General features: G+C 41.7%; 1 protein-coding gene across 3 annotated transcripts in view; it reads left to right on the top strand.

Annotated features, from left to right (window-relative positions):
- MYLK3 (myosin light chain kinase 3) overlaps positions 1-17,510 on the top strand; it is a 107,281-nt gene that overhangs the window by 17,346 nt on the left and 72,425 nt on the right. For 2 of the 3 annotated variants that reach the window (XM_056525713.1, XM_056525714.1), the window contains exon 3: positions 10,107-10,236. In XM_056525713.1, the coding sequence (XP_056381688.1) occupies positions 10,120-10,236 (117 nt within the window). In that variant the 5' untranslated portion in view covers positions 10,107-10,119. Of the gene's footprint in view, positions 1-9,997; positions 10,237-17,510 lie in introns of those variants that run through there. The other variant, XM_056525712.1, reaches the window with a different exon arrangement.

The following is a 17,510-nucleotide window of genomic DNA, read 5'->3' as shown; positions in this document are numbered from 1 at the left end:
AAATGTAAAACCTAAATAAACTGCCTTTGAATGGGAATATGTAAGGTGAACAAAGATTATGTAATGACTTTGTGCTCAGGAGGCTCTGAGTTTGTGTATTGTTGGGTTTCTGATATCTTCTCTCATTATAAGAGGGTGTTGTGACATTTTGTCGTTCACTGCAGTCACACTTCAACTTTGTACCACTAGGTGGCGCTGCTGTTAAATGAAAGAACATGGCAAATTGCTGTACGGTCAGGACAACTGTGTTCAAGGTCATTACTAAAAGCTTTAGAGGCCATTGTTGTGCTGTTTAAATATATCAAATCCATTACTTTTTCCTTGCACAACTCAGCACGCCGTCTACTAAAGTCAACTGTGTTAAACAGCCGTCCTCTGAGGGCTGTCCACTTAGGTGGCTTATAGCTGTTTAGAGCCTTATGCAAACATTTCATATGTCATAGACGTTTTAAAGATGATGGGTGCAATTCGTACCAAAAGCAAATTGTCACTTTGGGTCATTACACGGTGTGATTTTTAGTACAATGGTAATTAGACCTATATAGTTTTACACAGTATTGCTGAGACTGTAGGGGAGATTTATCAAAACCTGTCCAGAGAAAAAAGTTGCCTACTTGTCCATAGCAACCAATCAGATGGCTTCTTTCATTTTTAACAAGGCCTCTGATTGGTTGCTATGGGCAACTGGGCATTTTTTTTCCTCTGGACAGGTTTTGATAAATCTCCCCCTGTGTAAATTTACCATACTGGTCATTTGTTGGACTGCTTGCCTTAAAGGGGTTCTCCGGTGCTTAGACATCTTATCCCCTTATCCAAAGGCCCCCTCCCCCGTGTGATGTCACGCTCCGCCCCTCAATGCAAGCCTATGGGAGGGGGCGTGACAGCTATCACAACACCTCCCGTAGGCTTGCATTGAGGGGCGGAGCGTGACGTCACACGCCGCCCGCCCTGTAGTCGCCGGTAATCAGTCCTGGAGCGAACACGCTCCGGGGACTGATTACAAACGGCGGGACTCCCGCGATCAGGCATCTTATCCCCTATCCTTTGGATAGGGGATAAGATGTCTAAGCAGCGGAGTACCCCTTTAAAGGGCTAGAGAGTTATGTGTTATAGATTATAGATGACCCAAACAATGCAGGATATACTGAAGACACACTATGGTCACGAAGAGGGGAATTCTTCATAGAAATTATGGGAACTTCCAAATTGGAACAGTTTAAATAGACAAAACAATTGCTTGAAATGCAGTTCCCAAAATGTATTGTTACATCATTCAAGTTGTTTTGCCTTTAGAAGCTATCTGTATTAACCCCTTAAGGACTCAGACATTTTGGCCTTAAGGACTCAGACAATTAAATTTTTACGTTTTCATTTTTTCCTCCTCGCCTTCTAAAAATCATAACTCTTTTATATTTTCATCCACAGACTAGTATGAGGGCTTGTTTTTTGCACGACCAGTTGTCCTTTGTAATGACATCACTCATTATATCATAAAATGTATGGCGCAACCAAAAAACACTATTTTTGTGGGGAAACTAAAACGAAAAACGCAATTTTGCTAATTTTGAAAGTTTTTTGTTTTCACGCCGTACAATTTATGGTAAAAATGACGTGTGTTCTTTATTCTGAGGGTCAATACCATTAAAATGATACCCATTATTACATACTTTTATATTATTGTTGCGCTTAAAAAAAATCACAAACTTTTTAACCAAATTAGTACGTTTATAATCCCTTTATTTTGATGACCTATAACTTTTTTATTTTTCCGTATAAGCGGCGGTATGGGGGCTCATTTTTTGCGCCATGATCTGTAATTTTTTTTGATACCACATTTGCATATAAAAAACTTTTAATAAATTTTTTATAATTTTTTATTTAATAAAATGTATTAAAAAAGTAGGAATTTTGGACTTTTTATTTTTTTTCGTTCACGCCGTTAACCGTACGGGATCATTAACATCTTATTTTAATAGTTAGGACATTTACGCACGCGGCGATACCAAATATGTCTATAAAAAAAAATTTTTACGCTTTTTGGGGGTAAAATAGGAAAAAACGGACGTTTTACTTTTTTATTGGGGAGGGGATTTTTCACTTTTTTTTTACTTTTACTTTTACATTTTTTTTTTAGTTTTTTTTTCACTTGAATAGTCCCCATAGGGGACTATTCATAGCAATACCATGATTGCTAATACTGATCTGTTCTATGTATAGGACATAGAACAGATCAGTGTTTTCGGTCATCTTCTGCTCTGGTCTGCTTGATCACAGACCAGAGCAGGAGACGCCGGGAGCCGCACGGAGGAAGGAGAGGGAACCTCCGTGCGGTGTTATGAATGATCGGATCCCCGCAGCAGCGCTGCGGGCAATCCGATCATTCATTCAAATCGCGCACTGCCTCAGATGCCGGGATCTGTATTGATCCCGGCACCTGAGGGGTTAATGGCGGACGCCTGCGAGATCGCGGGCGTCGGCCATTGCCGGCGGGTCCCTGGCTGCGATCAGCAGCCAGGATCAGCCGCGCATTACACGGCCATCGCTCCCATGCCCGCGGTTATGCTTAGGACGTAAATATACGTCCTGGTGCGTTAAGTACCACCGCACCAGGACGTACATTTACGTCCTGCGTCCTTAAGGGGTTAATAGGGGGGAATTCATCAAAGGTTACTTCAGAAAGTCATTATATAAGTAGTTTTCTTTTTTCTTTTTATATAAGTAGTTTCTTTTTATTTGCTGTGCGGTATTTTTTTACTTCCGTGCGACTTTTTTTTGCGAATGTCGCTATAATAAATTCACTACTACTGCAAAGGGAAATATTGAAAACGTGCTTACCTAGGGTTTGTAACAAAAGTTGCTTATCAGCCACTGCCTTCAAAAAGTCGCACGGAAAGTTGCTTTGGCGCACATGCGACAATATATGCGCATAGAATAAGCAAAAAAAGTCCCTTACCAGCTTTGATAAATTCCCCTCATAGTTTTTAGCATAGAAGACTTTTATTAGGAAAGGGGTTAATGCGTTAAGGCGTTAACTTTTTTTTTTTTTTTTTTTTTTTAATCCCTTCTTTAACGTACTGATATAGAAGATGTGCACATATAAAAGGAACCTGTCAGCAGGAATAAGGCCGTAAAAGCAAGGGCAGGGCATGATAGGCGTTTTGGGTATGTTCATGTGGGTGAAAATTCTGCACATTTTAGTAGTCTGGCAGGTGCAAGGACTGCTCGGAAATCTCATAGGGAAGATTTATCAAAACTGGTGCAGAGAAAAGTTGCCCATAGCAACCAATCAGATTGCTTCTTTCATTTTTCAGAGGCCTTGTTAAAAATGAAAGCGATCTGATTGGTTGCTATGGGATAAATCCCCCCCCCCCCCATAGACGTTAATGCATTTCCGCATAAAAGAAATCCGCATAAAAGACTAGACAAGTCTATTTTTTTGCAGTTGCTGGAATCAGGATTTACGCTGCAGAAACCTCTGCCACGAGAATTCCACTGTGTGCACATTCCACAAGAATCCCATTAAAATCAATTCCACATGGATATTAAGCCCTGTGAGTATATCCTTAAAGGAGTCCTCCGGGATATGAAAACGTATCCCCTATCTTAAGGATAGGGGATATGTTTCAGATCGCGGGGGGTACAACCCTTGGGGCCCCCACAATCTCCCTTATTGGACCCCAGCAGTCAGCAGCAAGGGGGCGTGTCCGACCACCACTTTCCCTTGTGGGGAAAAATGATACGACTTGTAGGCAGAAGCAATCAATGTTAGAGCCATTCTGCTCATTGTCCCACCTAGTGTTACAGGCACTTATAGGAGATGTAGTGTATAGAGTTAGGGGTTACCCTACCCCTAAACTCTATCCCCTAGCCTTATACACTGGCTTCCCTTAGTGTATTTAGCAATAGGTGGGCAAAAGCAGAATTTTTACTCTGCTATTGAATGCTTCTGCCTGCGAGTGCTTTCATTTTATTATTTGACTACTACTAATGTGTATTAACTCTAATTTCAGAGGAAAAGCTGAGACCAGTCCAGGTTTATGGTGGGTCCTGAAAATTGGCACAACAATTAGCACTTGTCCCTCCTTTCTTTCGTCTATTTGTTGTGCTGGAGGACCTGCTGTGCATGCACCAAGCGGACCAACTGTCGGCCAGCCCACGGGGAACACTTTCCCAGTGAATTATTTGGCCAATCCGACCCTGGAGTTGGTGCTGTGTGTGGAGCAGCTGACCCCACTCAATTCTTTTTTCACATTTTTTAGAAAGCAGATTGTAATGGTAGGGTTACTTTAGGATATTTCTATAGTAATATAATAGAACATTGTAAACTCTGCTCTGCTTGTCTCTAGCATCTACTACAAGTAGTAGATGTTAGAGACAACAAATAGCAACATCTCTACTCTGGGAACACCAGGTAACTGAAATAACATAATGATGCATTGGTTTGGCGCTATTTTTATACAACAGAGTTGATGTTCACTTTTGGCCGGAGCTTGTAGGGAATGACCTTTCATAATAATCTTTGTAGTAGGCAGCCAGGACCTTCTTCCAGAGATGCCCAATGGGTGTGGACTGTGGATGCCACCACTGGGATTATTTTTATATCTGTGATCAATTCTGAGTTTAGCAAATCTCGGGGAATCTCCAACTGGATGCAGTCTTCTACGTTGCTTGTACTGGAAATCTCTGTGATTTATGCTGGTGTCAAACTCTAGATGTCTCCATGGCTGGTACAGAAGACCAAATGTAAGTTATTTTGGGAAAGATGCAGTTTTATGTAATTATTCATTTTTTATTTTACTGTGTTCCATACATCCTCTTATAGTCAGTAAATTAAGTCTCTAACATGCTCTTAATATTGCTGCTGCTTCAGTTGTAAAGCTTGTTACATTGTCTGAGAGTTATAAAACGGAATATAGACTGTTTTCATGCGGTGACAGCTAGCAGAGATTTTAAAAATGGCATAGAAGAAATTATGCTAATTTTTGACCTTTCTTCTGCTTTGCACAAACATTGAGTGTTAGACAAATTCCCCCACCATAGCTAATATAATACTGCCCGCTATGAACAAGAATTTAAGTACAAGAATAGATCTACTATAACATTGCCCCCTATGTACTAGAATATAATTACTATAATACTGCCTCCTATGTACAAGATTATACCTTCCCCTATGTGTAAGAAGATAAGTACTACATTACTGGCCCATACGTGCAAGAATATAATAACTATTGTAATACTTCCTCCCTTGTAAAAGAATACAACTTTCTAGGTGTACATTATTACTACAGTAATACTGCCCCTGTGTACAAGAATATACAGTGCATTCAGAAAGTCTTCAGACCCATTCACTGTTTTCACATTTTGTTATCAAGTTTTTTCCCCATTCATTCTGCACTCAGTACCCCATATTGCACAAGGTTTTATTATAACAAAATGTGAAAAAGGTGAAAAGCTTTTTCCGAATGCACTGTAACTACTAATTCTGTTCTGTGTACATGGCGCTTGACAGACCCCATTATAGTTAATGGGATCCATCGGGACCCATTGTTGCCTGTTGTGCAAGATAACGGCCGTTGAAGGCAAAAAAAAAGGGCCTAATGGCCGTTTTTGGACGTGTGAAAGAAGCCTAACTATAATACTGCTCCCTATGTGCAAGAATATAACTACTATAATACTGCTCCTTATTTATTAGAATGTAACTTCTATAGTACTGCCTCCATATGTATAAGAATATAATTTCTATAATACTGCCTCCTATATACAACATTATAACTACCATAATACTGCCCACTACATAAAACAATATAACTACTACGGTATAATACTGCTTAGGAAAACAACAACTTTAATATTGTCCCCCTAAGGAATGGATTAACCATCTGTATTAGTAGCAAAATTGTCTTATTGCTGGAACTGTGAACAATTTTTAACCACTTTTTAGGATTCTATTTTAATATGACAAAAATTAGATTTGTACAGTATTAGAGAAATGATATCTCCCCCCCTTCTGTACTTTTATCTTTGTTCTTTGACATAAAAGCAGCTTATGGAGCCTGCAGGAGTTTTGACCCGCTCCCATAGTGTGGGTTGGATTATGCCTTTTGTACTACAATATAAAAACCCTTTATAAAAGAATAATATTATAAAGCAGATTAAGCAGTGTTATTCACATGCCTGGATTCTTATGAATGCATTTATGTATAACTACTGTAAGCCTGTATATATTGGCTGTATATATTGTAGTTCACCAACAGCTGAGGATTACAGATGTTCCTGGTTTATGTCTCGCCTGCATACTTTTTCATCAGTACTAAAGATGAGCGAACTTACAGTAAATTCGATTTGTCACGAACTTCTCGGCTCGGCAGTTGATGACTTTTCCTGCATAAATTAGTTCAGCTTTCCGGTGCTCCGGTGGGCTGGAAAAGGTGGATACAGTCCTAGGAGACTCTTTCCTAGGAATGTATCCACCTTTTCCAGCCCACCGGAGCACCTGAAGGCTGAACTAATTTACGCAGGATAAGTCATCAACTGCCGAGCCGAGAAGTTCGTGACAAATCGAATTTACTGTAAGTTCGCTCATCTTTAATCAGTACAGATTACTAATAATACATTATGTACATTAAATGCTCCAGAACTGCAATGTCCACAACAATTATTTGGTTTGTCAGGTTAAAATGCTTTATAAGGGTACGTTCCCACACGGCGTATTTGCTGCGTATTTGCTGCTGCGTATTTTATTTTCTCTGTTGAAGTCAATGGGTAGGAAAATACGCAGCACCAAATACGCAGCAAATTATGTCGTGTGGGAACGTACCCTTAGGGTGCATTCCCACATGGCGTATTTTGCTGCGTATTTGCTGCGTATTTGGTGCTGCGTATTTTCCTACCCATTGACTTCAACAGGGAAAATAAAATACGCAGCAGCAAATACACAGCAAATACGCCGTGTGGGAACGTACCCTTAAAGTGGTACTTTGGTGGAAAAAAAATATGTTTTAGAATCAACTGGTGGCAGAAAGTAAAACAGATTTGTGAGTTACTTTTATGTAAAAATCTTTATCCTTCCAGTACTTATCAGCTGCTGTATGCTCCAGCGGACGTTGAGTATTTTTCAGTCTGACCACAATACTCTCTGCAGACACTTGTCAGGAACTGTCCAGAGCAGCATAGGTTTGCTATGGGCATTTGCTTCAACTCTGGACAGTTCCTGACACGGACAGAGGTGTCAGCAGAGAGCACAGTGGTCAGACTGGAAAGAACTACACAACTTCCTCTGTAGTATACAGCAGCTGATAAGCACCGAAAGGCTTAACATTTTAAATAGAAGTAATTCCCAAACCTGCTTAACTTTCTGGCACCAGTTGATTTGAAAACATTTGTTTTCCACGGGAATACTGCTTTAAATTATCTTGAGGTAGAAAGAGATTCCACTTGTAGTGTCTGTAGATGTTCGTACATCAATCCCTCTTTCTCTTCTTGCTCTGTCTGTGTGCAAAGAGAAATGATAATCCATGATAAAATATGCAATCGAAAGAAAACATGTTTTTGAATGCTCTGGCTTCTTCATCAGGTCTAGCCAGATACAGAAGGGATATGTTATAATATGTATGTTAGAACATTTGTGCTTAGCTTTTGGAGACTGGATAGATTATAAATTCTTATATTGAGATGAATATTATTATTTACGGTATATAGATACACTGTATGGACAAAAGTATTAGGCGCACCTCTTAATCATTGAATATAGGTGTTTCATTTGGTCCTATTGCCACAGATAAAATCTAGCCACTTCCAATGCAATCTACCTTTACAACAATGGGTCATTTTTAAAGAGTTCAGTGTACTCCAGCATTGTACTGTAATAGGATGGCACCACTGTAAAAAAAAAAAAAAGCCGGTCATGAAATTTCATACATCCTAGAGGGCTGTGAGAGGTATTATTAAAAAGTGGAAGTATTTAGGAACAACAGCAACTCGGCCACATTGTGGAAACTGTAAAGCTACAGAGGGGGATTGCCGAGTGCTGAGGCGCACAGTGCGTAACAGTTACCAATGCTTTCTTCTTCGTAGTCCCGAAATTCATCTGGCATTAAAATCAGCACCAAAACTGTGCAGTGTAAAGTCATAGGGTTCTATGGCTGAGCAGCTACATGCAAGCCTTAAAGGGGTACTCCTTTGAAAAACTTTTTTTTTTTTTAATCAACTGGTGCCAGAAAGTTACCTAAACAGATTTGTAAATTACAATATGAATTCGAATAGAATACAGACATGGTGCACATCTACAATCTTGTATAATGATCTGATTGCTTCTCAGCACAATATCAAAAATTAACAGGTTGTTAGTATACATTTTTGATCAAAAAGTACAAGCCCACTCGCCACGTCAAGGCCACCTATCCAGAGTGGGTCCCTAACATCCCTAGCCGCGACACAGGTGCCCACGGGGGGGGGGGTAGCGACCCACTGGCAGAGCGGCCCCAATGCCTCTCAAACCAGTCTATAGGCCGCACCCGCCCGCAGACACAGCGCCACGGCGGCAACGGACGCCGCCCCGCACCACACCAGTGTGAACAAGATGTAATGGCTCACTTACCTTGCTCTCCCAGTCAGACTGGGAGGCTGCTAGGAGTGAAATGGCCCTAGTGTGGCTAATTACCACCTATATAGGTTTGGGCTGAGGGGGTGGGGAAGAGTGCAGCACATTTTTATTTTTTTTTGAACATGTGCTGCACTCTTCCCCACCCCCTCAGCCCAAACCTATATAGGTGGTAATTAGCCACACTAGGGCCATTTCACTCCTAGCAGCCTCCCAGTCTGACTGGGAGAGCAAGGTAAGTGAGCCATTGCACCTTGTTCACACTGGTGTGGTGCGGGGCGGCGTCCGTTGCCGCCGTGGCGCTGTGTCTGCGGGCGGGTGCGGCCTATAGACTGGTTTGAGAGGCATTGGTGCCGCTCTGCCAGTGGGTCGCTCCCCCCCCCCCCCCCGTGGGCACCTGTGTCGCGGCGGTGGTGGTCGCCGCCCGGTGCTACGCCATTTTATGCTAGGGACGTTAGGGACCCACTCTGAATAGGTGGCCTTGACGTGGCGAGTGGGCTTGTACTTTTTGATAAAAAATGTATACTAACAACCTGTTAGTTTTTGATATTGTGCTGAGAAGCAATTAGATCATTATACAAGATTGTAGATGTGCGCTATTTCTGTATTCTACTCGAATTCATATTGAGATTTGTAAATGACTTCTATTAATTTTAACCCTTCCAGTACTTATCAGCTGCTGTATGACCCACCAGGAAGTTCTTTTCTGTCTGACCACAGTGCTCTCTGCTGACACCTCTGTTCATTTTAGGAATTGTCCAGAATAAAAGCAAATCTCCATAGCAAACCTCTCCTGCTGTGGACAGTTCCTGACATGGACAGAGGTGTCAGACAGAAAAGAAATTCAAAAAGAAAAGTACTTCCTGTGGACCATACAACAGCTGATAAGTACTGGAAGGATTAAGATTTTTTAATAGAAGTAATATACAAATCTGTTTAACTTTCTTGCACCAGTTGATTAAAAAAAAAAAAAAAAAAGTTTTCCAGTGTAGTACCCCTTTAAATCACCAAGTACAATGGACCTGGGAAATCCTGTTTAGAATAACTGTTGTCACAGAAAAGAAGAGAACCGCAAGATTATGGCCTACAATAAAATGTCACCAACACGAATTACATTATCAAATACCAGAGGAAAGGAATTTGTTTTCACATCGATCTTCATTTTGGGGTATATCCATACTGTCTATCCATCAAAACAATAGCATCTCTCTTTAGAATATATATGTGTATGTCAATGGTTTTCCCATTCCAGAATATTCTAAGAATGTCAGGGGATTACTCACTTTTCTAGACCCCCCCGGCAATGAGATTTCTCTGTCTGTCTTGTCACATCGACTGCTCTCTCCAGCATTTAGTGACGGTATCTCCTCTGTAGGAAGCTAGATTCCGCTCAGCAGGAGATAACGCCATGACAAGGCAGCGACGCCAGGAGCGAAGTCTGATAACACGAAATTCCAAACAGAAGATCCGATCAGACTGGAACCTTCTATTTTTTTTTATTCCTAAGACCTTTAGGCTACATGGTTGGTTCTCAGAAGGAGAAAATGGGAACATTGTACCATGACTCCAGTCTCCACAGATCTATCCGACTGGCCACGGGAGGATTTAGCGTCTCCAATTACATAAAGAAGTTTGCGGTAACAGCTAAGTTTTTATTTTTTTGTCTATGTTGTATAACAATAAGTTCCTGGGAGATCCAGTAATATTAGATGTATCCTGCCAATGAATATTATTATTTAAACTGTATGACCTTTTGTATATAAATGCTATATTTGTCCACTTCATCTTTGTGGTTGAGATAATGTAGTAGAATTTCCATAGTCCTATATTAATTCACAGGGGCTATAATAACTTCAGATCTGCTACATCTGATAAACTGAACTCTATATATTTAGAGTTTTTAGATCACCTTGTTCTAACTGGGCTGGCTCAGCAGACATTGGTGAACTACAACTCCCACCCAATGTTGATATAATTAATGTTATTGATGTTATAAAATTGTTGTAACATTTCCAAGGGCAGAGGATGGAGTATTGTGTTTGATAAGCCTGTTATATTGTACGTTGTGTATTTACCCCAGCAATTATTTACCACAAATGACTGTTGCTATGAGTTTTGGCCTAAATTAAAAAGGAATCCTCCAGTAGATTGTAAACTAGGCTTACTGAAGGATCTCTTCCAGATTAACATACTTAAAGGGGTACTCCGGTGGAAAAACTATTTTTTTTTCTTTTTTTAAATCAACTGGTGCCAGAAAGTTAAACATATTTGTAAATTACTTCTATTAAAAAAATCCTAATCCTTCCAGTACTTATTAGCTGCTGAATGCTACAGAGGAAATTCCTTTCTTTTTGGAACACTGATGACATCATGACCACAGTGCTCTCTGCTGACATCTCTGTCCATTTTAGCAACCGTGTATAGCAGATGTATTCTAAGGGCAGCATGGTGGATTAGTGGTTAGCACTGCTGCCTTGCAGTGCTGGGGACTTGGGTTCAAATCCCACTAAGGACAACAATAAATAAAGACTTATTGTTATTATTATAATAACGTCAGCAGAGAGCAGTGTGTTCGTGATGTCATCAGAGAGCATTCCAAAAACAAAAGAATTTCCTCTGTAGTATTCAGCAGCTAATAAATACAGGAAGGATTAAGATTTTTTAATAGAAGTAATTTACAAATATGTTTAACTTTCTGGCACCAGTTGATTTAAAAAAGAAAAAAAAAATGTTTTTCCACCGAAGTACCCCTTTAACCTGTTAAGGACATAGGACGTTCTCTAACGTCTCCACTACCTGGGCTTTAATGCCCAAGGACGTTAGAGAACGTCCTGTTGTATTTCCGATCTCTGCCGCGCGCCGGGCAGAGATCGGAACTGGATGCCTGCTGAAATCCTTCAGCAGGCATCCAGGGCAAACGCCGAGGGGGGCCATGTAGGGAAATCGCCCTTGCGATCTGCGGCGATACCGGGCTGATCGGGTCTCTGGGACCCGACCGCCCGGTAATTTCGCATGATCCCGGCTGTCACAGACAGCCAGGACCATGCTGAAGTATCGGAGCGAGGTGGCAAACCGGCCACCTCCTCCAATCCCCTGCGATCCGTCGGTTAGTTAACCGACCAATCGCAGGAGGGGGGGCGGTTACTTCCTCCCGTCCTGCCCGGCCCCTGAAAGTCCGGACAGGATGGGAGGAAGACCGGAGGACGCGGCGGGGGACGGGGGAGTGCTGGGGCCCGGCCCCGGTACTTACCTCGTCCCTGAAGACCCGGATCCCGGCGAGGAAGATGGCGGCGGTGGCGACAGGTGAGTAGATCTTCAGCCGCGGTCGGGCCCTTTACAGCAATGCACGTCGCCGTAAAGCGACATGCATTGCTGTAATGGGACTCTGTATACTACAACTCCCAGCATGCCCAGACAGCCCTTGGCGTCTGGGCATGCTGGGAGTTGCAGTTTTGCAACATCTGGAGGTCCACAGTTTGGAGACCACTGTGCCCTTCCAGATGTTGCAAAACTACACATCCTCAGCATGCCCTTACTGTCCAGGCATGCTGGGAGTTGTAGTTCTGTAACATCTGGCCCTTCAGATGTTGCAGAACTACAACTCCCAGCATGCCTGGACAGTTTTGGCATACTGGGAGTTGTAGTTTTGCAACATCTGGAAGGGCACAGATTGGGAACCACTGTATTAGTGGTCTGCAAACTAGTCCTCCAGATGTTGCAAAACTACAACTCCCAGCATGCTGGGAGTTGTAGTTCGGCAACATCTGGCTCTAAAGATGTTGCCGAACTACTACACCCAGCATGCCTGAGAATGCTGGGAGTTGTGGTTTTGCAACAACAGGAGGCACACTGGTTGGGAAACATTGTCTGTTTCCTAACTCAGTGTTTCCCAACCGTGTGCCTCCAGCTGTTGCAAAACTATAACTACCAGCATGCACTGATAAACTGTGCATGCTGGGAGTTGTAGTTTTGTAACAGCTGGAGGTCCCCCCCTGTGAATGTACAGGGTACACTCACATGGGCAGGGGGCTTACAGTGAGTATCAGGCTGCAAGTTTGCGATGCAGCAAATTTTGCGCGGCAGCTCAAACTCGCAGCGGGAACTCGCTGTAATCCCCCGCCCGTGTGACTGCACCCTAAAAACACTACACTACCCTACACTACCACAAAATAAAATTAAAAGTAAAAAAAACACTTCATATACACATACCCCTACACAGCCCCCTCCCCTCCCCAATAAAAATGAAAAACGTCTGGTACGCCACTGTTTCCAAAATGGAGCCTCCAGCTGTTGCAAAACAACAACTCCCAGTATTGCCGGACAGCCGTTGACTGTCCAGGAATGCTGGGAGTTTTGCAACAGCTGGAGGCACCCTGTTTGGGAATCACTGGCGTAGAATACCCCTATGTCCACCCCTATGCAAATCCCTAATTCAGGCCTCAAATGCGCATGGCGCTCTCACTTTGGAGCCCTGTCGTATTTCAAGGCAACAGTTTAGGGTCACATATGGGGTATCGCCGTACTCGGGAGAAATTGTGTTACAAATTTTGGGGGGCTTTTTCTCCTTTAACCCCTTATGAAAAGGTGAAGTTGGGGTCTACAACAGCATGTTAGTGTAAAAAAAGTAATTTTTTACACTAACACGCTGGTGTTGCCCTATACTTTTCATTTTGACAAGAGGTAAAAGGGAAAAACGCCCCCCAAAATTTGTAATGCAATTTCTCCCGAGTACGGAGATACCCCATATGTGGGCGCAAAGTGCTCTGGGGGCGCACAACAAGGCCCAGAAGGGAGAGTGCACCATGTACATTTGAGGTGGTTTGCACAGGGGTGGTTGATTGTTACAGCGGTTTTGACAAACGCAAAAAAAATAAAAAAAAAACACATGTGACCCCATTTCGGAAACTACACCCCTCACGGAATGTAATGAGGGGTGCAGTGAGAATTTACACCCCACAGGTGTCTGACAGATCTTTGGAACAGTGGGCTGTGCAAATAAAAAAAATTTGTACAGCCCACTGTTCCAAAGTTCTGACAGACACCAGTGGGGGGTAAATGCTCACTGTACCCCTTGTTACGTTCCTCAAGGGGTCTAGTTTCCAAAATGGTATGCCATGTTGGGGTTATTTTGCTGTCCTGGCACCATAGGGGCTTCCTAAATGCGACATGCCCCCCGAGCAAAATTTGCTCTCCAAAAGCCAAATATGACTCCTTCTCTTCTGAGCATTGTAGTTCGCCCGTAGTGCACTTCAGGTCCACTTATGGCGTACCTTCATACTCAGAAGAGATGGGGTTACAAATTTTGGGGGGTATTTTCTGCTATTAACCCTTGCAAAAATGTGAAATTTGGGGGGAAACACACATTTTAGTGAAAAAATATATATATTTTTTTACATATGCAAAAGTCGTGAAACCCCTGTGGGGTATTAAGGCTAACTTTATTCCTTGTTACGTTCCTCAAGGGGTCTAGTTTCCAAAATGGTATGCCATGTGAGGGTTTTTTGCTGTTGTGGCACTATAGGGGCTTCCTAAATGCGACATGCCCCCCGACCAAAATTTGCTCTCCAAAAGCCAAATATGACTCCTTCTCTTCTGAGCATTGTAGTTCGCCCGTAGTGCACTTCAGGTCCATTTATGGGGTACCTTCATACTCAGAAGAGATGGGGTTACAAATTTGGGGGGTATTTTCTGCTATTAACCCTTGCAAAAATGTGAAATTTGGGGGGAAACACACATTTTAGTGAAAAAAAATATATATTTTTTTACATATGCAAAAGTCGTGAAACACCTGTGGGGTATTAAGGTTCACTTTACCCCTTGTGACGTTCCCCAAGGGGTCTAGTTTCCAAAATGGTATGCCATGTGGGGATTTTTTGCTGTTCTGGTACCATAGGGGCTTCCTAAATGCAACATGCCCCCCAAAAACCATTTCAGAAAAACGTACTCTCCAAAATCCCCTTGTCGCTCCTTCCCTTCTGAGCCCTCTACTGCGCCCGCCGAACACTTTTCATGGACATATGAGGTATGTCCTTACTCGAGAGAAATTGGGCTACAAATATAAGTATAAATTTTCTCCTTTTACCCCTTGTAAAAATTCAAAAATTGGGTCTACAAGAACATGCGAGTGTAAAAAATGAAGATGGTGAATTTTCTCCTTCACTTTGCTGCTATTCCTGTGAAACACCTAAAGGGTTAAAACGCTGACTGGATGTCATTCTGAATACTTTGGGGGGTGCAGTTTTTATAATGGGGTCATTTGTGGGGTATTTCTAATATGAAGACCCTGCAAATCCACTTCAAACCTGAACTGGTCCCTGAAAAATAGTGAGTTTGAAAATTTTGTGAAAAATTGGAAAATTGCTGCTTAACTTTGAAGCCCTCTGGTGTCTTCCAAAAGTAAAAACTCATAAATTTTATGATGCAAACATAAAGTAGACATATTGTATATGTGAATAAAAATTTTTTTTATTTGGAATATCCATTTTCCTTACAAGCAGAGAGCTTCAAAGTTAGAAAAATGCTAAATTTTCTATTTTTTCAGCTAATTTTGGAATTTCTCACTAAGAAACGATGCAAGTATCGACAAAATTTTACCAATAACATAAAGTAGAATATGTCACGAAAAAACAATCTTGGAATCAGAATGAAAGGTAAAAGCATTCCAGAGTTATTAATGTTTAAAGTGACAGTGGTCAGATGTTCAAAAAATGCTCCGGTCCTAAGGTGTAAAATGGCCTGGTCCTTAAGGGGTTAAAGGCTAACCATTGTATAAAAAGTCTTTGCATCTTTCTAATATTCTGTGGTGGGAAGTTGTCAAGGCTGTACTCCAGTTTTCTGCTGTACAAAAGTTTTTGTGCAAGTAAATTTGTGCAAAATGTGCTACTTTTTGCACCCCCTATGCAATTTTTCGAAAAAGTGGGCAAGGCTTAATGGGAGGGTGCATAGCCTTCAGAGCCTAGAAAATGTTATTATCTTTACCCAGAAATTTGTCATAAGTTAGTTGGAGCAAGGACAGTGTAAAAGATGCTTCAAATTTATTAAAGGGTTTGCGCCTCTTAATAAATCTGTTACATCTTACACCAACAGACATTTAATTAATATCGTATGTGAGAAGCCGATCCTAATAAATCCACACCTATATGTTTCAGTTCCTTCATTTTTAATTTTGCTACTTCTTGTCAATGACTGGAAATCTCCACTGTTTACATGTCCAACTGTTACAGAAGCAGGGCTCCTTATAATTGCTCATTAATGTAACCAGGCTTTGTTCACACTGCGTTTTTGTTGGGCTTTTTAGGGTGGGTTCACAGGTTCAGATTTATAAACACAATTATTCACTGTAAAAACAGCATTAAACTATGTACACACTGTAAAATCAATGCAAAAAAAAAAAGGCTGTGAGGATACTTGAGCGGTATACCTGTGAGTTTCCCATGGTGGGTTTTAGTTTCTTGCTGAGGATTTTCTGCAGTGGAATCTTCACAGCCGAGATACCGCAGCAAATTACTTTGACCTCAATGGAATCTGCAGCAAAAAATTTCACTGAGGAAAAGCCGCTGCTGGAAATTCACAGGTAACCAGCCCGTGTGAACTTATCCTACGAAATGTATGAAATTCAACAGTATTTTTTTTTTTTTATCTCATTAAAGTGTATAGAAGTGTCTACACTTGGGGTCTTTATCATTTCCTGCACCAGCACAGAGTGGCAGAATTACGCATTTTTTTTTCTGCTGCCTGTATATATAACAAAAAATAGGACCCACCTGCCGCTGCTTCCTCAATGTCCTGGTATCGCGCTCTGCTCCTCCGCTCCTCCACCGCCGTCTTCTTCCTGGTCTGGCCGTGGTCACTGTGTCACATTGCTGGTCAGCAAATCGCTGGCTGCTGTGATGTTTCACCTTGGCCAGCGATAGGCTAAGTGGCAGTGTGATGCATTAAGTGTAGGCGACCAATGCCATGGCTCAATGCATTACACTGCCGCTAAGCCGATCGCCATCCGATGCGGGACATCACAGCGGCCAGCAATTTGCTGACCAGCAATGTGACACACTGACCACAGCCAGACCAGGAAGAAGACTGCTATGGAGGAGCGAAGCACGATACTGGAGTGGTAAAGTTTAGTGGAAGTCCGTAGTAAAGCGTGAACGCATGCGCAGTTTACTATGGGCTTTGCTGGTGTAATAGGTTACACTTCACTGCAAGTCTCCAGCTTCCATTTCACTGCGAGTCTCCCCAACTTCCTCCGATACGCTTATTAAGCTAGTAAAGTTCATAATAAACGCTCATGATACGCTAGCCCTACGCTAACTACAGAGTCCATAGTAAACTGAGCAAGCGCTCACGCTTTACTATGGACTCCCAGTAAACTTTACCACACTGGGACACTGAGGGAGCGGTGCTGTTTATTGTTTTACATGCAGGAAGCCAAAGCATTATGCAAAAAAAAAATGGACCATGAGATATCTCCATTTAAGGTAGATTTACACGTTTTTCTCCAGAAAAATTAGCAAAAAATTTTTTTTTGCACAATTGCACAAAGGTGTTAATTGGGAGTTGATAGGGAAATATGAAAAGCCAAACCAAAACTGCAGTTTTGGTGTTTTTTTTTTTCTCTTTAGATGTTTAAAAGTTGAAAGAAATGTCACTTGTGTGACTGTGTGTATGTGTATATACATGTTTTTCCAGATAATTTTATAATTAGTCTTTTATAGAAATCTAAAAAATCTAATAACTTGTAATGGGGAAAACGCAGGTTAAAAAAATGCCAAACAAAAAACTTGTATATACTAATTACGTTCTGTTTTGGTGAAAATGCCACAAAAACTGCATCATGGAGGTATAAAAGGGGGCAGTTATTTGTGGTATTTCTTCAGGGAAAAAGATAAAAAGCCAAACAATATATGTGTCTGAA

This window comes from Hyla sarda, chromosome 6, assembly GCF_029499605.1.
Source record: "Hyla sarda isolate aHylSar1 chromosome 6, aHylSar1.hap1, whole genome shotgun sequence".
Classification (NCBI taxonomy): domain Eukaryota; kingdom Metazoa; phylum Chordata; class Amphibia; order Anura; family Hylidae; genus Hyla; species Hyla sarda.
The sequence above is the reverse complement of the archived record's forward strand: the minus strand, read 5'-3'. Positions and strand labels throughout refer to the sequence as shown.